At 61.3% G+C, this 22,213-nt stretch overlaps 1 protein-coding gene across 1 annotated transcript; it reads left to right on the top strand.

Annotated features, from left to right (window-relative positions):
- Positions 1 to 3,503: 3,503 nt before the first annotated feature.
- On the top strand, positions 3,504 to 21,597 carry LAMC3 (laminin subunit gamma 3). The gene is made up of 28 exons (XM_086625124.1): positions 3,504 to 3,921; positions 7,775 to 8,079; positions 8,272 to 8,402; positions 8,844 to 9,010; positions 9,394 to 9,582; positions 9,754 to 9,871; positions 9,952 to 10,050; positions 10,403 to 10,539; positions 12,015 to 12,131; positions 12,440 to 12,638; positions 12,868 to 12,980; positions 13,239 to 13,457; positions 15,364 to 15,552; positions 15,635 to 15,880; positions 16,210 to 16,363; positions 16,480 to 16,622; positions 16,704 to 16,882; positions 16,960 to 17,098; positions 17,522 to 17,727; positions 18,005 to 18,081; positions 18,350 to 18,484; positions 18,810 to 18,954; positions 19,064 to 19,225; positions 19,558 to 19,660; positions 19,767 to 19,966; positions 20,232 to 20,378; positions 20,582 to 20,681; positions 21,350 to 21,597. The coding sequence occupies exons 1-28, from the start codon at positions 3,504 to 3,506 to the stop codon at positions 21,595 to 21,597; spliced, it is 4,785 nt and encodes a 1,594-aa protein (XP_086481250.1).
- Positions 21,598 to 22,213: the final 616 nt, after the last annotated feature.

The raw sequence follows: 22,213 nt of genomic DNA on the forward strand, positions 1-22,213 counted from the left end.
GTGCGGAGGCAGCAGGCTGCTGGCAGAATCCCGTTAGTGTGCGACAGCCTCCTGGGGTCCCGGCTCCGGGCAGAAAAGACCCTTTCAGCAAATTGCCAGTGGCAGGAGCTGCCCACTGCGGGATGGCGATGTTGCAGCCAGCCCTGGCCCCAGAGACTTGCCCTCCTGGCACCGAGATGCACCGGCACAAAGTGGCACCTGGTGCCTTTCTGACCCCCTCCCGTTTAACCCCTGCCTGCCTCCTGCAGCTTTTGGCGATGGGACCCAGGGCAAACCACTGAGCTGGGTGACTAGCTTCTCCTAGAAGAAGGAGGAAGCCTTCTCCTCCTCTTCCTCAGGATGGAGCTGGCCAAGGGAGACCTCATCTTACCCTGTGCTACAGCAAGGGCTTCTCATCCCTTCTGGGGAAGGTTCTGCTGGAAACCAAGCTTGTGCCCATCTCATGGTACCGGCCCAGGGTGCAGCCGGAGTCAGGGGTACCGACCCAGCTCCCACCCCAGCCCCATGGGATGGGTCTATTCTCAGCCTTACGGGTGGAGGAGGCAGGTAAGAGGGTGGTGGCACCCAGTCCCACACCCACGCATCCTGCCGAAACCCGGTTGTACTGCCGGTGTTGAGCTGGGTTGCGGGAGATGGGGCTGCGGGCTCTGGCACACCTCGCTCCCGCCCCGTGTGCCTTGTCAGGTCTGATCAGGAGGAGGATCAGTCGGCCCTTCCTTCTCTCTCTAGATTTAATTAACGGGCCTTTCATCTCTACCCTGAAGGAATCTGCTATCTTCTGTCTTCTTAATTAACGTTCATTAAGCAAATCAGAAGAACATTTTCTCCTCACCGCCTCCACGGTTCTTAACCCTTGCGGGGTGCCAGGTCCGGGATGGGGCAGGAGAAGGCTCCTGGGCTGTGACAGCAGGTTGGAGTGTCATCACAGCCTTGGTCACCACATCTCCATTATGCTTGGACCAGTCCTGGGGCAGTGGGTGAAGTCTCTCCAGGTACAGAGGACTTCAGCTGAGGTTGGGTTCCACTACACCAGTGGGACTGGGAGCAAATCCCAGCTCTGATCGCACTCATGGACACCCTTGTTCAAGCTCGTCTGTGTCTCTGGAAGACAAGGAATTTCCCGTAACCAGCTTTAGCTCTTCATCCTGTCCAGGGGTGAAGTTCGACCATGTCAAGGTGATGCATCTGCTTCACTGTGAGAAGCCACCGTCCAAACCTGGTAGGCATCACAGCAAAGGAAAGATGTGTCCAGCATCTTGTTCTCAGACAAAAGGAGATTATTTGGGGCTACTTCTGCCCCTTCCCTTGTGGACTGAAGTTAGATGTGATGGTTTCTTTTCCTCGCCCTTGGTGGACACTCATGGCGGACGCAGTTGGACCAAGACCCTTGGCTGACCTTCCTCCTCCTGTGAGCCACAGCAGGGTGGTTGCCAGTCCTCAGAACTCAGACAGGTATGTGCAGAGATGGGGTCTCCCACATCTCCAGTTTGCTCTCAGAGATGACCCAAGGGATCCTGATCAGAGGGGAGAGCTGTTCTCTGCCTACGCATGGGAGAGGAGCTGAGCTTTTCCAGTCATCCCTCAGTCCGAGTCACCAGCAGCAGACAACCCCAAAGCAGTGCCAGACCATGAGCCAAGGCAGGACTGTGCCTGGAGCGCCCATCCCACACACAGTGAGTATAGAGCATCTCCTTGGACAGGCTCATGCCCAGCACACAGCAGGAGGCTGGTGAGGGGCTTGGCTGGCCCAGGGTGCCCCACCGGGCACCCTCAGAAGTAGCAGCTGTATCAGTCTGGGGACATGCAGCTCCCACACCCGCTGCAGCATCCTCACTGCTGGGCACAGCAGTGTCACCACTGATTCCCATCAAGCTCTGGGCCCATGGGCCATCCCCCCCAGGCTGGGTGGGCTGTGCTGGAGGAAGAGGTGGGGTTGGGACACTCATCAGCTTTGCTCAAATCCACTGTGCATCCCCCGAGCAGCCACCAAGCCCCGGTTGCGTGGTCTCACCACTCTCTAACGCGGACTTCTCTGCAAGAGGAAATGGGCAGGGCAGGGAAATCATCTCCTGGGTGTCTGTAACATCCCGAGGAGGAGGTGGCAAACCCATGACATGAGAGACCCTCTTCTGCCCAGAGCTTGCAGCCTCAGAGCAAGGCGAAAGCAAAACACCTGGAAAACCTCATCCCTGCAGGATGCAAATCCCCTTAAAACCAGTGGTGGAGACACGCAAGGCAATTATTGAGCTGAAAACCCTTCTCTTTCTCCCCAGAGGTTGACAGTGGGTTTGCCACCGGCTGCTTGCTCCCAGGCAGCTGATGCACATCTCCTCGGTGCTGGGAAATTCGCCCTTCCCAGTGGAGCTGGCTCTGGCTGTCAGAGCCCGGGTCAATATATGGTAATGGGGCTTTGAAACGGTGCTGCTGCGGGAGCTGCTGCCCAAGACTCTGATTCACAGCTTCCCTCCGGTGCTTTCTCCCCGCAGTGTGCACAGAGAAGGAGAATAAAATAAATAAGAGTAGAAGGGAAGGGGAGGAAGGGAGCTTAAATTATAAATGAGGGCTAAGTTGCCAGGGCTCCTGCGGGCAGCTCAGCTGAGCAGTGGGGGGGCAGAGGCCATGGTCCCCCGTGCACCCTATTTTTGTAAACATGCCCCTGCAGAGCCAGGGTCGGGGTCTGCCCTGGAGCATTGCACTGTGCTGCCCTGCCAGTCTCCATGCTTGCTGTCACCCTCCTGTCCCCATAGCTCAAATCTCTCGGGACTGTGGCACCCTCCAGGATCCCTTCTGGCAGAGACTGTAATTAGCATTACCTGAGAAGCTGCTAATGAGATCTGGTGAACGTCTGGTTCTGATGCCCCATGGAGATGCCTCCACAGGGATGTGCCCTTGCCCTGGTCCAGGGGACTAGGCTGCCCCATGGCAGCAGACAGAGACAGGACCCCTGCCCATGGGTGCTGGTGTGGAGGCACTGGGAGGTGTCACAGACCCGTGACCCAGCCAGGCTGGCATGAGTGGGGGAGCAGTGGGGTCCCCACAAACCAGGGCAGAGGGAGAAGAGGGTGCTGGGGTGGTGCTGGGTCTCCCTTTCCTCCACCCCTTCTTGATTTTGGGGCTGTGAGAAAATCGGTGACCCTCACCAATTTAAGGAAAAACTCACACGTTGGGCATGAATCACCACGAGCTCAGTCCTGGGGCTGAGAAAGAGGAGCTCAGCTCCATCCGTGCAGCCGAAGGTGCAGACCCCCCTCCCCGTTCCTGAACCAACAAGACTGGGGTGCACCGTGCCTGGGGGGTCCTGTCGTGCCCGGCCCCACAGCCTGGGGACCAGGGTGGCCTGGGGGAAGCCCATGCCCGGCAGCCTGGACTCACACACGAAGCTTTCGACATTCCCAGCAGCTTCCACCAGATGGACCTCGGAGCGAGAGGAGGTGCCGGGCAGGGGGACTCATCCCATCCTATCCCATCCCATCCCAACCCGTTCCGTCCCGCCTGCTCCCGCCATGCCATCCGGAGGAGGCTCAGAGTCCGGCCAGGCGAGTCCCAGCATGGCACGGCCTCCCGGGCTCTGCCTGCTGGTGCTGCTGGGACTGGGGCTAGGGGTGAGGGGCTCGTCTGCCTGCTGGGACCCCCGAGGTCAGCCCCGCCGCTGCATGCCCATCTTCGAGAACGCCGCCTTCGGCCGGGCTGCCCAAGCCACCAACACGTGTGGTTCACCCCCTGAGGAATACTGCCTGCAGATGGGTGCCCGCCACGCCAGCGCCCTGTGCCACCGCTGTGATGCCACCGACCCCCAGCACCACCACAACGCGTCCTTCCTCACTGACTTCCACAGCCAGGAGGAGAGCACTTGGTGGCAGAGCCAGTCCATGGCCTTCGGCATCCAGCACCCCAACTCTGTCAACATCACCCTCCACCTGGGTAAGTGCCAGCGGGGGCCCCCACGGGAATCCAGCAATGGTGAGACCCGGGTGCGTGGCTGGAGGCGTGGATGCTCCTGCACCCTGCAGCTCTTGGTGCCAGTTTTGGGTTAAAGACAGGATCCTCCTCAGGACTTTTAGGGGATGCAAGGAGGGGGCTACCCTCTGGAAGCGCTGTGGGTCTGTGGGTTGATCACTGGAAGGACCTGGGGAGGGTCTGCCCCCTCCATCAGCCAAGCCCTGGTGCCTTGCAAGGTGAGGATGCCAGTGGCCATGCCTGCCTGTGCTGCTTCCCAGCCAGCTGTGCCCGGGGTGCCGGCTCTCCCACTCCCCCGAAGCTGCTTTTTACAGATTATGCAAGTTTGCGGAGCAGGAGGCAGGAGGGGGGAGGCACAGAGTCCCCCTCCCGAGCCTTGCCACTGGCACCACGGGTGCCAAGCCCACACCATTTCGCCCCCGTGCATTGCTGAGGGTGCCCGGTACGTCCTGGGGTGGGGGGGATCAGAGCTCTGCGCACACCGGGCAGCCCCCGCAGGTTTCCCCAGCTGGGATCCGACCCTCTACGTTTTGAATATTGTGCAAGCTGCCTGCTTGGAGGGTACTTAAACCCATGGGGCATGCCTGGCGTTTTGAAAAGGATTTTTAATATTTTCCTCCCAACTAAACTCTCCTGGCTATTGGCCAGTGCTGTAAAATCCTCATGCTCTGCCGTCTCCTGCCATCTGTGTGCAGCCGGGGGTAGCGGAGGGGCTGCGGCCGGAGCCGGGCTGGAGGGGCCCAGCGGTGGGGGTCAGGGTGACGGTGGAGGGTCTGTGCCCATCCCGGTGGGGCCGTGGGAGCTGCCCGGCCGGGCGGAGGTCGCCACTTTCCCAGCCCCCCGCGAGCGGGCGGACATCTGGCCCTGGTCCCCGGGCAGGGCTGGGCTCCCTGCCGGGAGTGAGGAGCGATGCCGGAGGAGCCTGCCAGCCCTGTGGGAGGGGATCTGATCCCCCCAAATTCCTTTGTGTTTGCCCTGGAGCGTAGACAACCCAAATGCCACCTACACCACCACTGATTCCTCTGGTGGCCGGTGTCCATTCCCCTACTGCAGGTGACTTCCAACCTGGATTTTCTTCCTTTCAGCCTCTGGCACAGAATGCTGGTGACCATCTCCGGGATGGCCAGGAGAGTTTGTGGCCACCAGTCCCAATTTGGCACATAGATACGTGGGCTCCCAGCACACTGATGTGTGCAGCAGCCCCTTGCCCCAGCCCGAGCTCCCCGAGCCTCAGGGATAGCTTCCCAGTCTCTGCCTTTCTCCTGGCTCTTCCACAGCTCCTCTGCAGACCCTGCTGGACCCTGCACTCGGGTTTCCAGAGGGGTCTTGTCCAGTCCCTGTGACTGCCCTGCTGTGTCTGTCTACACATCCAAGGGTATAATGTTACACCGAGCTCATCTTCAGCCCCAGTCCCTGCATCTCCTCTGAGCGTGGAGCATCCTGCTGTAAATGTACCCTTGTTCCTACGTGGCTTGTACATCTTGCCATGCTAAAAAGTGCCATTTTGGTGCCCGGCGCGTTGCTGTCTGACCTTTCCCATAGCCGCTGGGCCCCGTTCTTGTCCCAGCTGCAAACCTTTTTATTGCTGCCTTAATGCAATTGCTCCACTTGGGTTATGGAGGAAAAGTCCAACTGACCCCTGCAGCCCCCCAGGATGTGGCCCAGGACGAGTCCTTGCTCGTGAGCTCCACCGAGTAATTGGGGTTTTTAGCCCACGTAGCACGTCTCTGCCAGCCTGCTCGTCTTGCTCAGTCCCGAGTCAGGTGTCTTGTGTGTTCTTCAGCGTGGTTACCTGAGGAGCTTATTAAATAAGATATTGAATGAGTTAGACAAGATCCGTGTTTACCTGCATGCTGTTGATTGGCGTTAATTAGATTATCCTCCTTTAAATCTCTGTTCTCTGCGAGGTTTCAGCCATGCTGTTATAGTGCACCGGACTCGGAGCGGATCGATAATCCCGAGCGCCCGTGGCTGTTGCATTTACCCTGTCAGACGTCAGGGAGGAACCCAAAATATCTGCAGGCTTGCGAAGGCAACAGGCGCTGGGGCTCCTCTGGCAGCCCTCAGTGCCAGCAGCTCATTTCAGTGTCAAGATTAGGTGGTATTGGCATCCTGTGACTCTGATTTTCCTGTGGGATGTGAGCCTGTGGTGGGCTCCTCAAGCTGACGTTTGGAGGGGGGACACGTAGGTGACGTAACCATCCCGCACGCTCCTCTCTCCTCTCCAAACTGCTCTGCCTGGAGCCCTCGGCGCGGTACGAGCTGCAGTTCGGGCTCTGCGGGAGGTGGGTGAGCACTGCTCGGAGCACAGCACAGCTGGGAGAGCATCCCCGGGGGGCTGGTGCCATCACCCTCAGTCACCTGCGTCACCCTCCTGGCGTCCCCATCCTGCAGCACGCCCGGCTGTGTGACACATCACTCCTTTCCGAGCTGGAAACAGGAGACAATCAGCATGGGTTATTTTCCGGATATTTTTTTTTTCCTAAGCAGAATTTGGCTGATTAAAATGCCTGTCTGGGAAAAGCTGGGGAGTATTCCCCACAGCAGCGAGTTTCCTCCACCCCAACTGGAGGCACCACTTGGAGTCCCCCAGCCCATCCCAGCCCACCCTCCCCTCCCGCAGGGCCTGGGCTGTTTGTTGACACAGCGCTCAGTTCCCGTCCTCTCCCAGAGGAAACTGCTCCCGGAGGTGACGGCCCTGACCTCCTTGTTTTGGTAGACGTCCCCCCGGGACCACGCTGTCTGGGAACCAGCCCCCCCATGTGTTGCCTCCCACCGCAGGGTGCAGGGCAGGGCACCCTCAGTGCCACCAGCCCGGAGAGGTCCTAGAGGGAGGTGAATTTGGGGGGAGGCACAGGGGAGGGCAGCAGCAGTGGGACAGCCCAGTTGCAGCCACTTCTTGGCCCTCGTCACCTCCGGGTGGGCTGCGAGTGGGTCTGTTCGGCGCTCGGCCGGGTGCTCCCCAGTCCCTGATGGGAGACAGCTGCTTTTCCCAGTGCCGGTAGCTGGGCTGCCTCGTCTCCCCCGCAGCAAAGTCACAGCACATATGCGACAGTATTCATATGGGCCCAATTAAAGGCTTGTTTTCCTAGTCCCAGAATAACCCCTCTAACATTCCCAACTCATTATCTTTTCAAATAAAACCAAAACCTTGCAGCTAATTGTTTTGTGCTGTCAGGAGTGGTGCTGTTATGGAGCAATCCAGGCTTTGAGCTGGTCCTTCATCTCTGGCAATTAAGCGGTTCTGATGTTCACTTTGGTGTTTTCTTTCTCCCTTTTTGCTAATTCTTTCAAGCCCTTTCAGAGCTGTGCTGGCCGCCCCGGGGACCGGCAGCCTCTCTTTGTCTTCATCCCAGCAAAGACGGCAGCAATGTGGGTCCCACCATGCAGCTCCCTGGGGAGAGACCGGCCTTGACCCTTTCCACCTCCCCATCCCTGTGGCACTGCTGCCCCGGGGATGCTGCTCAGTGCCCTGGGCCTGGCTTTTCTCTCCTGGTTGCTGGTTAAAGCCTGGCTTTGCAGTGGCTCCTCACCCGTGCAACACGCCTGGTGCATCCATGCAATGGGTGGGCGGCTGTGGTGGGGCAAGAGCCAATTTGGGGCTGGATGGGGTTTGGGCTGCAGCGAGGAGGAGCTGATTAAGGGCAGCTGGATGGTGGTTTCTCCTCCTTTAGCTGTCAGGAGGAGAGGGGGACGGTGGGAGCATGGGGACACCAGCAGCCACGCAGGACAGGGCGCCGGGATTCCAGCCCTGGCGCAGGCTGCGGTGCCCGTCGGTGGCAGGGAGAGGGTGACGGCGCAGTGGGTCTGTCCCCAGGCAAATCCTACGAGATCACCTACGTGCGGCTGAAGTTTCACACCAGTCGCCCCGAGAGTTTCGCCATCTACAAGCGGAGCCGCGCCGAGGGGCCCTGGGTGCCCTTCCAGTACTACAGCGCGTCCTGCGAAAAGACCTACGGGAAGCGGCAGCGGCACTACCTGCGGCCGGGGGAGGACGAGCAAGTGGCCTTTTGCACCGACGAATTCAGCGACATCTCCCCGCTCAGCGGGGGCAACGTGGCTTTCTCCACCCTCGAGGGACGGCCCAGTGCCTACAATTTTGACGGGAGCCCCGCGCTGCAGGTGCCGTCAGGGTGGGATGGGGGGTGGGTGCATGGTCACCCAGGACTGGGTACACTAATGCAGCCACCTGAGGTAAAAGCACCTGTGATGCCCTGCACTCCCATAAAAAAAGGTGCAGGATGCATCCCAGTTGGGGTGGAGAGCTGGTGGCCCAAACCCCTGGCCAAGGCACCTTCCCCGTGTCCCTTGCAGGAGTGGGTGACCGTCACCGACCTGCTCATCTCCTTGAACCGGCTCAACACGTTCGGGGATGACATCTTCAAGGACCCCAAGGTGCTGCAGTCGTACTACTATGCCATCTCTGACTTCTCCGTCGGCGGCAGGTGAGGGCAGGAGCGGGGAGACCTTCCCGGGGCTCGGACTGGGATCTGCTCCACACCTCGGTCTTGTTTGAACTGCGTTTTTGAGGCAAACTACTCAGATGTGGCTTCCTCCATCTGTTCCCATGGATGAGATGTTCTTCCCATCCATTCTTCCCTGGCTGGGGAGGTGGGTGATCTCTCCATCCCAGGGAGAGCTGCCTCCCTCCGGCAGCGGGACTGGGGCTGCTCCCAGCTGGCCACAGCCCCTGTTGCTGTCATCTCACCCCCCCCAGACCCCAGCAGCTGGAGCTGGTTAGCATCTCTCACAGGCCACCCTCAGTGTGTGACCTCCCAGCTGGACGGGCCAGGAGCCCCTCGGGGACATGGCTGGTGGCCTTGACACCAGCACAGCCCGAGCTGCCTTCTGCCCCACTCCTCGCTCCAGCCGCGGTCTCGCCACAGGTGCAAATGCAATGGCCACGCCAGCGAGTGCGCGCCAGACGAGGCCGGGCAGCTGGTCTGTGTGTGCCAGCACAACACGGCTGGCACCGACTGCGAGCGCTGCCAGCCATTCTACCAGGACCGGCCCTGGGCTCGCGGCACCGCCGAGGCCGCCAACGAGTGTCTCCGTGAGTATGGCCCGGGCTGGCTCCGTGGTCACGGTGTGCAGCCAGCCCCGATGGGCTGCACTGCTGCTGCATTGGCTCGTCCAGCAGCTCCTGCCCAGGTAGAAAGTGCTTGCTCCGTTTTGCAAGGTTGCTCCAGGCAGGGAGGGAGGATTTACACCACAGGGTCCCCTTTCACAGCATCACCCCGAGTTTCCCCTGACATTTCCTTACCCCATGAGCGCAGCTGCTGCTCTATGCGCCCACCTCCACTCCCAATGGCAGAGGCATTGCCAAAAGCTCACGCCGTTGAGCTCCCCAGGAGGTTGTTTTAACCCCTGGGTGAGCCCTGTGCCCCCCAGGTGTCACTGAGCAGCAGCTGACCACCCTTCCTGCCACCCCCCCAGCTTGCAACTGCAGCGGCCGCTCAGACGAGTGCTTCTACGACCGGGAGCTGTACCGCCGCAGCGGGCACGGGGGCCACTGCCGTAACTGCCGCGACAACACGGCCGGGCCCCACTGCGAGCGCTGCCGGCAGAACCACTACCGCTGGGAGGAGCGGGCAGCCTGCCAGCCCTGCCACTGCCACCCTGCAGGTGCGTGGGGCTGCACCGAGACAGGCTCCGAGGCAAAACCCCTGCCCTGGCCAGGGCTCAGCTGGGAGGGATGGTTTTGGTCAGTTGTCCCTTGCCCGGGGTCTCCCCATCTCCCCCTCATGTCTCTCCCTGGCTGGGGTTGAGCCTCAGGGCTGGCTGGGGTCTCCGCAGGCTCCCTGCAGCCCCAGTGCGACAGCTCAGGGACCTGCCTCTGCAAAGCCAACGTGACGGGCTGGAAGTGTGAGCGCTGCAAGGACGGCTATCACAGCCTCAGCGAAGGCGGCTGCAGGTGAGGAGGAGCCCAGCCCTGGGCAGGAGCAGTGGGACAGGACTGGGGCTCATCCTGCGCCTTTGTCTCACCCCATCCAGACCCTGCGCCTGTGACCCTGCGGGCAGCGTGGGCACCTGTGACCCCAACACGGGGCATTGCACCTGCAAGGAGAGGGTGGAGGGGCATTTGTGCAACAGGTAAGCACCACGGCCCTGGCATGGGAACAGGACCACAGTCTCTTTCCAGGCTGGGATCAGTGCCAGGGCTTGGTGGTCAGTACAGGGCAGGCGTCTTCACTCCCGCGGGGCATTGCTGCTTCCCCAGCTCCTACGTGCGACACCTCACAGGGACTTTGCGATGGTAATCCAGCGGGGTCACTCCCTGTGGAGCCCCTGACTGGCTGGCAAGGCCATGGGGCTCCATCCCTCTGGAGCACTGGGACTGGGATCACACGGAGCTGCCACCAGTGTCCCCCCTGGGATGCTGCTATGGTCCTCTGCAGCTCTGCCTGCCTTGTGCCACCTGCTCCTGTTTCCTCCCCGTGACCAGGTGCCAGCCGGGATGGTTTAACCTGCAGCCCCACAACCCTGCTGGCTGCACCAGCTGTTTCTGCTACGGCCATTCCACTGCTTGCACGGCGGCAGATGGCTACGAGGTGACCCACATCCGCTCCGACTTCAGCCAAGGTACCAACTCCCTGGCACCAGTTAGAACAGACAGCACAATTGCACCAACTCCAGCCAAAAAACTCTCATCAGTTTGGATAGGCTGGGGCTAAGCATCCCCTTTTGGGGCTAAGCCAACCCATTTTGGGGCTGACCGGTGGTGGTGGAGGGTGATTTCTCTGACTTGCCTCTATTTTTGCTGTTAAACCTCCGCTTTTGTCCCCTGCTCCATGGGGACGCGCTCGCCGTGGCTCCCCGTGGCATCCTTCCATGCCAACCTGCTCCTGGGGCTGTGCATGGCTCGGGGAGGGCTGTGCACACTGTCCCACTGCACCAGGGACTGTGTGGGAGCACTAAAAATCATCTCACAAAGATAAAAACTAAAGGGACGGAGCCTGGTGGCAACTTTCCCCCTTATTCCCTCCTCTCCTTATCCTCGGCTGGGCTGGGGGAGGGCAGACAGAGGCTGGGGAAGCGGGATGGGGTGCTCTTGCCCAGCTGCAGCCAGGGCTGTGCGCGGCAGGGCTGGATGCATGCGGGATGCTCGGGGAAGCCCTGCCACCTGCCGCACAGCCCGACGTGCGCAGCCCTGGCTGCAGGCACCTCGCGGACCCGCTTGCAGGGACCCCCACCTGCCCCCCAATACCTGCCTGTACCCCGGCGGGGTGCACCCACCAGCGAGTAGATGGAGGCGAAGGTGCCAGGCACGAGTTTCCCCTGGTTGCAGTTATACCCTGCTGCCGAGCGCCGTGCTGCTGTAATGTCTTCCCTGGCCTTGAAACGGAGCCAGGCTTCAAACCGAGTCTTTTTTCCATGCGGCCAATTTGGGGCTGCTCCTTTCGGGACAGGTCTGGCAGAGCCCTGGGCCAGGTTGCGAGGGGCTTGGAGCAGGGCAGGGCACAGCCATCCACCCTCCGACAGCCCCCTCCCCAAATCACCCCCAAATCTGCAGCTGAGCTGGATCAGCTGAAATTTTTCTGCGCTGGGTGAAAGGGTCCAAATTTGGGATGATTTGATAATCGAGTGCAGCCCACTCGAGAGCTGGGGAAGGATTTCCAAGTGCTTGTCCTGCCGGCATCCAGGGCTGGAAAAAACAACTAACCCTGGGGAGTGTGGGGGGGTGGAATTTAACTGATTTCCGAAGGAAACCAACTTAATGCAATTACGCCCCGTCTCTCCCTGGCCTTCCTGCCCCTCCAGCCCACAGTAATGTTGGAACCGCAGCACAGGCAAGGGGGCAAAAGTTTAAAGATAATAATTTCCTCCAAATCTAAGAAAATAAATGGATGGGGGGGACAGCTAGGGCCATTCTCCAGTACATGAGAGCGCAGAGCCTGAGCAGAGTGGGGTGTGACGAAGCACTGGCCCCTAAAAAGACCCTGGAGAGTCTCGGGAGGAGGGACAGAGCCCCCAAAAGTGGCACCCCGCTGGTGCAGGGCTGGCGGGGACTCGCCGCTCCCTTTGCCCGTGCACTGCCGCTGTGTGCCGTCGTGCAGGGCTGGAGGGCTGGGCTGCCACGGCTCTGGGCACCGGGGACCTGCCTCTGCGTTGGGCTGACGGGGAGATCGTCACCGAGTGGGATGGAGAGGAGCCGGTGGATATTCTTGCACCAGGTATGGCGTGTGCAGGGTCCCTGGGGTCCTGCTCTGCCGTGGGGACCTCCTGGTGCTCCCGTGGGACATCCCACTGCTACGGCGGTGCGTGAGGTGCTGGCTCCATCCCAGAGCAGAGCATGTTTCAAGGCAGTGGGGGGGACTGGAGCAGTGGACCGGGACCCTGGGAAGGCAGGTCGGAGCTGGCCCTGCCCTAGCAGGGTGACCGTGGCTCCTGGTGATGCTGGTGGGCACAGGACTGCACTGGCAGCCCTGGCAGAGTTGATACCTCCATGACCTACAGACTTTGCTCCTCTCTTCGCTCACAGAGAAGTTTCTGCAGAACCAGCGTCTCAGTTATGGACAGCTCCTCTCCCTGCTGCTGGGAGTGGAGGGGAACGGGACAGGGATGGAGACTGGGGTGCCCCTGCTTCAGGTCCAGCTGGTGCTGGAGGGAGAGGACATGAAGATCACCATGTCCAGCAGCAAGAGCCAGCCCCAGCACGGAAAGCAGGCTGTCACCTTCAGGTACCTCTCATGGCACTCTGGAGAGCCTCAGCTGGGATTGGGACCCAGCATGTTTGTTCTTGCCTGGGCTGCCCAGTGCTGTGGGGTTCAGCCCCACTCCCTGACCCCCTCAGGGATATAACTGTGCCCCCAGCACTGTGCTCAGGTCCTGGTCGGGGAGCTGAGCTGTCCTGCGGCGAGTGGCTGTCAGGCTGGCCCTGTCCTTCCTCCCACGCTCCTTCTCCAACAGGCTGCACGAGGTAGAGGAGGGTGTGAAGCCTTCACTGTCAACCTTCAGCTTCCAGCGCCTCCTCTCCAACCTGACCGCCCTCCGCCTCCGCGTGAGCCGTGGCCCCGTGCAAGGTGGGTGGCTCCATGCAGTGTCCTTATGGGGACCAGGCTGGGATGGGGACATCAGAGCAGCATCAGGCTCTCAGGGACGAAAGTCATTGCAGGGAGTGTGTTGGGGCAGGGGCTGGCTCCTCTCTGCGAACACCCCTGGGCTCTCCAGGAGATATTTTGGGGTCTCCTGTGCCTGTCTGGAGCATTTCCAGGCAGAATGGAGAGAGCAGGGCCGGGGGACGTGCCATCCCACCCTCACACCGCTCTCCCCTCTCGCAGGCAGGCTGTTCCTGAGCGAGGTCTGGCTCACGTCCGCTCGCCCCGGGCCGGGGGCACGAGCGGGCTGGGTGGAGGAGTGCACGTGTCCCCCAGGCTACGCTGGGCAGTTCTGCCAGTCCTGCGCACCCGGCTTCAAGCGGGAGATCCCCTTCGGTGACGCCTTCATCAGCTGCGTGCCCTGTGCCTGCAATCAGCATGGGGACTGTCATCCCCTCTCAGGTGAGCACCCCTGGCCCCCCGACTCGCCCTGTCACTGAGCGCACAGGTGACAAATCTGTGACTTGGCTTGTTTGTGAGGGATACTGGAAACCAGCCGTGAGGTTGCGGTACCCGAAACCCGCACGGTGAATTGCTTGGCTGGTTGTAGGGACTGGGTGCACAGCCCCAGAGACACGGCTAATTAGTGAACGGCAATAATGGTGGTAATTTATAACGAGAGGCATGTTTCATGGTACTTTCTGACCCTAAAGGAGGAGGAAGGAAGGGTGCTGATCCTCAGGGGAGCGGGGAAGCAGAGGTGAGGGCAGGAGAGAGCCAGAGGGCTTTGCCAGGATGGGTCCCGCAGGTGGCACAGCTGCCCGAAGAGCGGAGCAGGACTGGGCACAGCTCTGGCGCCTGCAAACCGGGGCTGAACCTGAGCAGAGAAATGAGTAAAAGAACAGGAAAATACAGTGGTGCCAGGTGGTGTGGAAGGCACCAGAGGAGCCAGCTCTTGTGCTGCTGGCCCAAGCCCTGCTCTGTCTCCAGATCCAACTCAGGGGTGCGTGACCGCAGCAGGGACTGGGGCTCGAAAGGAGGAAAAAGCAAAAAGCAAAGTCTTCAGGGCAGCACAGCTGTGCCTGGGGTGTTTCGCGGGGTGCTGGCTCTGCCCAGTCCTGCCAGGAAAAGTGTCTGGATGGCTTTGGCTGGGGAAGGGGGGCCGGGTTGCAAACCGCAGCCCTGGAACTTGAGGTGGCTGTGGGAATCCAGCACCAGCCTCGCTGCCATCAGTCCCAGGGAAGGGCAGCTCAGAGCTGTGGGGGGCTCTGAGGAGGTGAGATGCTGCCTCACTCCCCGTCCACCCCTGTGTAAAGCAGCGGCTCCCATCAGCGCTGGAAAGAGCGTGGCAATAAGATGGTGCATTCGGTACCTGGCCGGAGCCCCTGGGGCTCCTCACTGCCGGCTCCTCTTGGAGAAACAGCGTACGGCCAGGATGGAAAGGGCTGGAAGAGGCATCGTGCTTGGCGAATGCCCCTGCCCTGCCCGCAGAAGCGGGGCAGCAGCTCTGCAAACCCGCCCCTCGTCTGGCAGAGCTGGAGCTGGCGCCGCCGACTGCACAATCCCCAGGGCCAGGCTTTTGATGTCCCTGCCCGGGCGCTGCCAGCCCGAGCCAGCCTGCACACTTCCTTTTCTTTATTTTTCCACTCCTTCCTGCCACCCACTTTTCCTTTCTTTTCCATCATCCGGCTCCGCCTGGATGTGGGGAAAATAGAAAAAAAGCTCATTCCCTCCTGTGCAACCCACCTGGTATGACCCGATCTCACAAATCATGGGGAAAATCCTCCCCCTGGCTCCTCTCTCTCTCCAGTCAAGCAGAGCATCTGCCTGGAGATGGGGGGGTTCCTTGAGCATCCTTCCTCCTCCTCCTCCTGCTGCTCTTCCCAGCTGATTTCGGCAGGCTGTGACTCACCAGCTGGGTTCGCGAGGAGACGCTCGCTCCCCGCCGGGTGCCGGCCGGCTGCTTGTGTTTTCCATGACAGGCTGGAAACGATGCGCCTCGTCGCTGAGAAATGTGTTGTCGATTATCGCAGGCGCCAACAGACTCAGTGCGTGTTGCCGGCGCTGCCGGCGTGTGCCAGCACTGCCTTGTCCCCGCACCACGGCGGAGCACAGGGCTGGCGCTGGGGCCCCGGCATCCTCTCCAAAACCTTCTGCCTTGAGCAAGGACAGGGCAGGGAGGGAGAGTGTTATGAGTCCTGGTTGGGGATGTGCAATGCCAGCATGATCCCTTGGCTGGAGTTGTGCATCCCTTTTGGCACCTGTGGCATGTCATGCTCAGCACTTGGCCCTCCATCCCTTCCGTGGTCCCCACTGTTACTTGGGGCTGGGTTTTTGCAGACCCTCAGCTCTGTTTTCCTCCTCGCAGGGCACTGCCGGTGCTTGCACAATACAGAAGGTCCCTCCTGCGAGCGCTGCAGCCCCGGGTTTTACGGCAACCCCTTCGTAGGGCACTTCGATGACTGCAAGCCGTGCCCCTGCCCTGGCCACTCGCCCTGCACCCAGGTGCCAGGCAGCGGGGAGGTGGTCTGCACCCACTGCCCCCCAGGGCAGAGAGGTGAGGCTGGGGATGGGTGGGCGAGGGGGCCACGGGCAGTGCTGGCACAGCTGGACCCTCCTCACCTTTTCACCTTCCCCAGGAAAACGCTGTGAGCTCTGCGATGATGGGTTTTTTGGGGACCCCCTGGGGCAGAGGGGCCCTGCGCATCCCTGTGTCCCCTGCCAGTGTCACGGGAACGTGGATCTCAATGCCGTGGGCAACTGTGACCCCGTGTCCGGCCGGTGCCTGCGCTGCCTGTACAACACGACCGGCGAGCGCTGCGAGAGGTGTCAGACAGGCTTCTATGGGGATGCGCTGGCTCCCAACCCCGCTGCGAAGTGTGCACGTAAGTACAGCCCTGGGTGCTGGTCCTGCTTTTCGGGGTCCCACCACGGCCAAAATCCTCCCAGCAGTGAAGGCAGAAGGTGGAAGGGGGATGCCCAGCAGGTTTAGGGGCTAATGGATGGTCCGTGTTGGCCCCAAATGCTCAGGAATTGCCTTTGTCCCCTCCTCTACTGCTGTCCTTCCCTGGAGATACTCTGGTCTGCAAGGGCTCAGCCTCTCGGAGCCCTGTTTGATGGGGGGGACGTGCCCTCCACATCGTGGGTGCCTCATTCCCATGGTCCTGTCCGCCAGCCCCAGGCGGGGATGTAAGTGGTGTTTTGTCTCCCGTAGCTTGTGATTGCAACCCAGATGGCTCAGCCCCGGGGCTGGAGGGCTGCGATCCCAGCACGGGCCAGTGCCACTGCCTCCCGCACGTGACGGGCAGAGCCTGTGGGCTCTGCCAGCCCGGCTACTATGGCTTGCAGCCCACCGTGGGCTGCATGAGGTATGTGGGGCACGGCGTGGGGCTACCAGGGGACAGCGGTGGCTCTGCACCCCCGGCTCTGGTCTCTGCTCTTTGCATCCATTGCTCACTCATCACTCTCCACCTCTTGGTGCCAGCTGCGAGTGCCATCCGACGGGATCACGGGAGAGCGGGTGCCATGCGCTGACAGGACAGTGCTCCTGCCAGCCGGGCGTCACAGGGAAGCGATGCGACCAATGCCAGCACGGCTTCTTCGGCTTCTCTGCCAGGGGCTGCCGAGGTAACGGGGACCGGGACCGGGCTTCCATCCCTAAACCAGTGCTGGCAGCTGCGGCATGACGCCTTTCTGCCACTGTCACAGCCTGCAACTGCTCCCCGCTGGGCTCCGTCACCCCGCAGTGCCACGACAACAGCACCTGCCTCTGCCACCCCGGCTTCGTGGGCTACAAGTGCGACCGGTGCCAGGCCAACTTCTTCCCTGATCCACGGAGCTCCCGCTGCCAGCAGTGTCCTGCCTGCTACGGGCTGGTGCAGGACAAGGTACAGCCCACGTCCTGCTGAGGTGGGCACAGCACCCCGGCCCCCGCACTGCCTCACTGTCCCTTCGTGTCCCCCAGGCCGACCGGCTGAAGGCCAGGCTGCAGGAGATGGAGGAACAGCTACAAAAACCGGGCTGTGACACCCACCCGGGCCAGTCCCCCATGGTGGGAGATGCGCCCCGGGGAGATGGGCTGCCCAGCCCTCACCTCCTGCAAGGTACAGGAGACACCCTTTCCCTCCTGAGGACCCTCTGCTCCCGCAGGGTACTGAGACATGCTGGGTGGGTGCGAGGAGATCCCAGGTCAGCGCTGGGCTCAGCGTGGGCGATGGGGTGACTGAGATGGGGAGGGTAGCCAGGGGGCCACAGCTTTTTGTGTAGGACAGAGCACTGCAGGGATGCTTGCACTCAAGAGGTTTTGGAGCAGCTGGTGATGGGCATTACCAGGACTGAGCATCAGCACACAGGGTGCCCCTTGGATGCTGCATCCCTGGGTCCCCCCTGAGCACCCAGGAGGGACTGTCTTCCCTTTCATTAGCAGCAGAAGGCGGGGGGTGCTTGGGCACGGGGCAGCCCCACAGGCAAGTGGGAAGCCCCAAGCACCAACGTGGGCAACAAGCAGCTGCTTGTGCTGCCCGCAGGTGCCCGGGCCACCCTCTTGGCACAGGTGGGGCGGCTGGCAGGGGCACTAAGCACTGCGCAGGGCCATCTCAGCAATGCCAGCCAGGTCACCGGCTGCTCCGGCCACGGACCCCCGAAGACCTGCATCCTGCTGTTGGAGATCGAGGCCGTGCTGCAGTCGGCACAGCGGGAGATTCTGCACGCTGCGGACACCCTGGCTATCACGGTGTGGGCTCCCGCTGGCCCTGGGCTTCTGGGGGGCCATCCTGGGGGGCTGTGGGATGTGCAGGACTGGTGGGGTGGGATGTGACCAGCACAGCAGGTGAGTGGGAAAGTCATGCGGGTATAGCCCTCCTCGCAGCCAAGTCGAGAGGAGCTATTTCCCTCGCTCTGCCTGCAAACCTCCTCCAGCCCTTCGGGAGGTTCTCGTGGGTGCTGGGCTGGTGGGGTCTGGGGATCCCTGCGCCCTGCCGGGATTTCACTGCTGCTATTTGCATTTCAAGGAGATTCCCCAGGAAATCCCTCAGCAGCCCACAAACTGGAGCCACCAGGCGCTGGAGGCGCGGGCACTGGCCGAGGGGTACGTCCATCAGTCCTGCCCCGTGCGCTGAATCAGCTGACACAGCCACCATGTGGGACCCTCCTTCCCTTCCCTTCCCTTCCCAGCTCTCTGCTCACCGGTGGCAGCGATGAACGGGGATGTGGGAGCGCTGAGCCTGGGCTTCGAGGTCCCTAGCACAGAGGGTTCTCATGACCCTAACCATGCCTGGCTGGGGGTGCAGGATGGCTGCTCCTTTCCCGGGAGACTGATCCTAATATCATCTCTCTGTGTGCCCTTGTCCCTGCAGACACGGGAACACCGCAGCGCAGGTGGAGGCGGTGGTCGCGAGAGCGCTGCGTGCCTCCAGCACCAGCTCCGAGCTCCTGCGGAGTCTGCTGGAGGGGAATGCAACGTGGGAGGCACAGCATGAGCTGCAGGCAGGGTGAGGGGCTGGCAGCAATGAGGGGCTGGCAGCAAGGAGGGGAGCGCGAGGGAACTGCAGCCCCTCGCCTCTGGCCAGGTCCCTGTTACAGGACTTGGTCGTGGTGATTTGGCATCTGCCCAACAGGGATGTGCTGAGTCCCATCAAACTCACTGCACCAAAGTGTTGCGAAGCAGAGAGCCAGGGCGCTCCATGCTGGGGGTGTTTCAGGGAAAGCCCCCAGTGTTTCCCCCTACATCCATGTCCAGATTAAGGTCTCGAGCTGTCATCTCCATCCTTCAAGGGACCGGAGGCTGTGGGTGACAGCAGCGTCCTGTCCACGTAGGTATGAGGAAATCCAGCAGGTGCAGGAGGAGCTGGGCACTGGTGTGGCAGAGGTTGCAGCGGAGGCCAGGAGAGCTTTCACTGCTGTGCAGCAGGCAAATGCAGACATGGCCAAGAAACTTCTGCAGGTGGCTGCGCTGGGGCAGGTGAGCAGCATCCGAGCCAAGGCTCCTGCTCACATCCCTACCCTCTGCTCTACCCACTGGGGCCTCCCAGACTGGGAGATGCCCTCATGGAGCATCCCTGACCCTGCAGCAGGTGCTGCCGGCGCAGGCTGGAGCCCTGGCACAGGACCTGGCAGCACTGGAGCAGGCAGCGGAGGCGCGGGAGTTGTCAGCTCAGCAGGCCATCGAGGCGTCCCGCGCTCTGGCAGCCAGATTGCGCCAGGAGTTGCAGAGGACTCATGACTTCGAGCAGGTAATTGGTGCTCACTTGCATGGGTGTCTCTGCAAAATAAGTGATGGGGACCCCCTGTTCCAGTCGGAGCTGTGGGTGTACCAGGGGCATCCCTCTCCTGCCTCCCACCCAGGGCACAGGGGGGTGGGTGAGTTCCAGCCCCTCTGCTCCAGCAACTGGAGGGACCATGCCTGCAGCCAGGGAGCAGATGTTTTTGGAGACATCTCCCCCTGGGCTCCTGGCTCTCCCAAGGAGCTCGCACACCAATTAGGAGCAAGCTGGGATCCAGACTTCCTAGCTGGCTGCAGCTCTTCTCCCCCTCCCCAGCCTCACTCCTACTCTCCTCTCCCCAGCTGCAGGACCGGGCTGACTCTGCCCATGGCACGGCCACCTTGGCCGTCTCGCATGGAAAAGCCGTGCTCTCTGACACAGAGTCCCTCCTGGCCAGCTTGGAAGGTAAAATACATCATACATCTCTGGCCACAGCTCGGCTCTCAGCACACTGGCTCCGGGTGCCTGGAGGGAGAAAGCCAGTTTGGTGACAACTGTGTTGTCCCCACAGGCATGAAGAAGGTGCTGGGCCATCGGAAGGGCCAGGCTGCCCTGAGCAGGAGGATGGCACTTGTGCGGGACAGAGCAATGGTAGAGGCCCAGAGGAAGATTAAACAGGCAGAGAAGACACTGGGAAACTCTTTGTCCATCTCCACTGCAGCCCGGAGGACGGCCGGGGAGGCTGAGCAAGTCTCTGGGGAGAGCTCCAAGGTCTGAGGAGAGGGATGTGGGGTGCGGGGAGCCCGTGCCAGGCTGCAGGGCACAGCGGGGCTGGCAGCCATCACAGGCAGAGCCCAGCCTGCTGCAGGCAGGGCTGCAGAGCTCCCAAATACAGCTTCTGCTGCCTCCCAGCACAGCTCACCCTTGTCTGCATGCAGAGCAGGGGGATGCACCCAACCAGGGCTACAGCCTAGGAGCCAGCCGCAGCCCCCCAGCGTGTCCCCAGGTGACTGTCCCCATCTCCGTCCCTTTGCAGAGGGCACAGGCTATGCTGCAGGAGAGCAAGCAGGCCCGCAAGCACACCAGCCAGCTCGCCATGCGTGCCAACGAGACCCAGCGGGAGCTCTCCCGACAGGAGCGTGTGGCTGAGAAGCTCAGGGGGGAGCTGAAGGAAGCACACCAGGTGAGTCAGGTCCCCTCGATCAGGTTGTGTCCTCCAGAGCCTGGAAGGGGCTTTGCCCACAGACGAAAGTATTGGAAGCAACCTGGCTTTTGGGCTCCGTAGGGGGAATGCCTTGGGGATGTTCCTGGGGTCCCCTCTCCTCTTCTGTCCAGCCAAAGGTCAATCAGGTTGTCCCTGATCTGGGTGTCTGTCTGTGTTGGAAGGTGGGGACAGAGGTGAGCGAGATGGCAACAAGTCTCCAGGAAGCTCGAGGCTCCCTCATCTCGGACATCGAGACCCTGAACGACCTGCTGAGCAGCCTTGGTGAGACCTGGGCAGGAGCGGGCTGCAGGCTCCCAGGGAAGGGGCAAGCTGCTGGGGCCTGGGGCTCTCCTGCTTGCTGGTGCGGGGTCTCCTCCTTACTGGCGATCCAGGCTGGGCAGGGTGCCCTTCAGCTGAGATCGCTCAGGAGCTGAGCAAAGCTTCTTGAGGGGTCATGTCTTGAGGAAAGCCCTCATACAGAATGAATTGGGGCTTGCTGAACACGTGTGCTCATGCTGGTGGTGTGGGGACACTGATCTCCCTTGGCATCTCCAGGAGGAGCAGGGTTGGATCAAGGGTTCAGTCCCTTGGAGCCAAGCAAGGTGCTGGGCTGGGTCCACTTCTTGTTGCTGGTTGGTTTTGCTTAAGCTCCTCCAGCTTTGATCATCTGAGCACATTTCTGAGCACTCAAGGACTCCTCTGTCCAAGAATTTTTGCAAAGGGGTAGAAATCATCACCCATCTGTAAGAGAGAGACATGTCCAGGCCCTGCCTGGAGCCACAGTTCCATTTGCTTATCTGTGATCGCTGGAAAGCTGCAATGTCTCCATGCCCTGCTGCATCCACTCCCTCCAGTTTGCCTGGTGCCAAGGGTCTGAGCCCCTAGAGCATGTCCAGAGCCTCTCCTGCCCAACTTTCTGCCTCTGATCCGTGTCCTCTCCCCTTGCCCAGGCAACCTGGAGCAGTCGGCGCAGGCGGAGGCAGTGCTGAGTGCCGGGCGGCTGCAGCTGGAGCAGCTGTGGCTGCGCCTGGGTGCACCGGGCAGCCTGGCTGGGCAGCTCAGGCTGCTGCGGCAGGAGGCGACACGGCAACGGGAGAAGATCCAGGCATTTGATAGCGACTTGGCCGAGATCCGGGCCGACAAGAAGAACCTGGAAGACATTTTGCGGAGCCTTCCTGAGGGCTGCTCGAAGTGGTAGTGACGGGTCCCTGGCCACTGCCCCATCACCTCCGTGTACCACTGCACAGGGAACAGCAGAGCGAAGGTCACCCTGTGCTCACCAGCATCAATCCCTCCCACTGCTCTCCACGCTGCCTGCCGTACAGTATCACACCCCAGGTCTTTATCTGCACCAGCTCAGGCTCAGCGTCCATGACTTCAGCCACCAGCTCTGTCCTCAGGGAGGGGGGACAACCAGCTACCAGGGACCATGGACATTTCTGTGCAGGAAACGGAGCCATCACAGCGTTGGTCTCTCACCATAGAGTGAGCGAAGAACCCCCACTGCTGGGGAAGGACAGCTTAGCAAGTATGTGAAGAACCAAAGCTGTAACAGCTGGCAGTGCCTCCTGGCCCAGGAGACAAGGGAGGCTGTTGCACGCATGCTGGAAGCTGGTCCTGCTGCACAGCACCCTGCAGTGCAATGCTCATGTGCTGCGGTCACAGAGGTGCAGAGATGAATTGCGGTGAAGCCAGGCAGAGCTGCTCACCAGAGGGCACGCAGCTTGCCTGCTTCCCAGGGCAAGGGAACTTGCAGCTGGGAGGGCTAAACTGGGGCCAAGCAGAAGCAAAGCTGGACCCTTCACCAGCTCCTG

This window comes from Tauraco erythrolophus, chromosome 22, assembly GCF_009769465.1.
Source record: "Tauraco erythrolophus isolate bTauEry1 chromosome 22, bTauEry1.pri, whole genome shotgun sequence".
Classification (NCBI taxonomy): domain Eukaryota; kingdom Metazoa; phylum Chordata; class Aves; order Musophagiformes; family Musophagidae; genus Tauraco; species Tauraco erythrolophus.

Bases quoted from the DNA above. Each gene is read 5' to 3' on its own strand.
- LAMC3 (XM_086625124.1), top strand. From the start codon at position 3,504: ATGCCATCCGGAGGAGGCTCAGAGTCCGGCCAGGCGAGTCCCAGCATG. The intron at 18,485-18,809 runs GTGAGGGGCTGG...CTGTCCACGTAG, and splicing joins CAGCATGAGCTGCAGGCAGG to GTATGAGGAAATCCAGCAGG. The intron at 19,661-19,766 runs GTAAAATACATC...TTGTCCCCACAG, and splicing joins CCTCCTGGCCAGCTTGGAAG to GCATGAAGAAGGTGCTGGGC.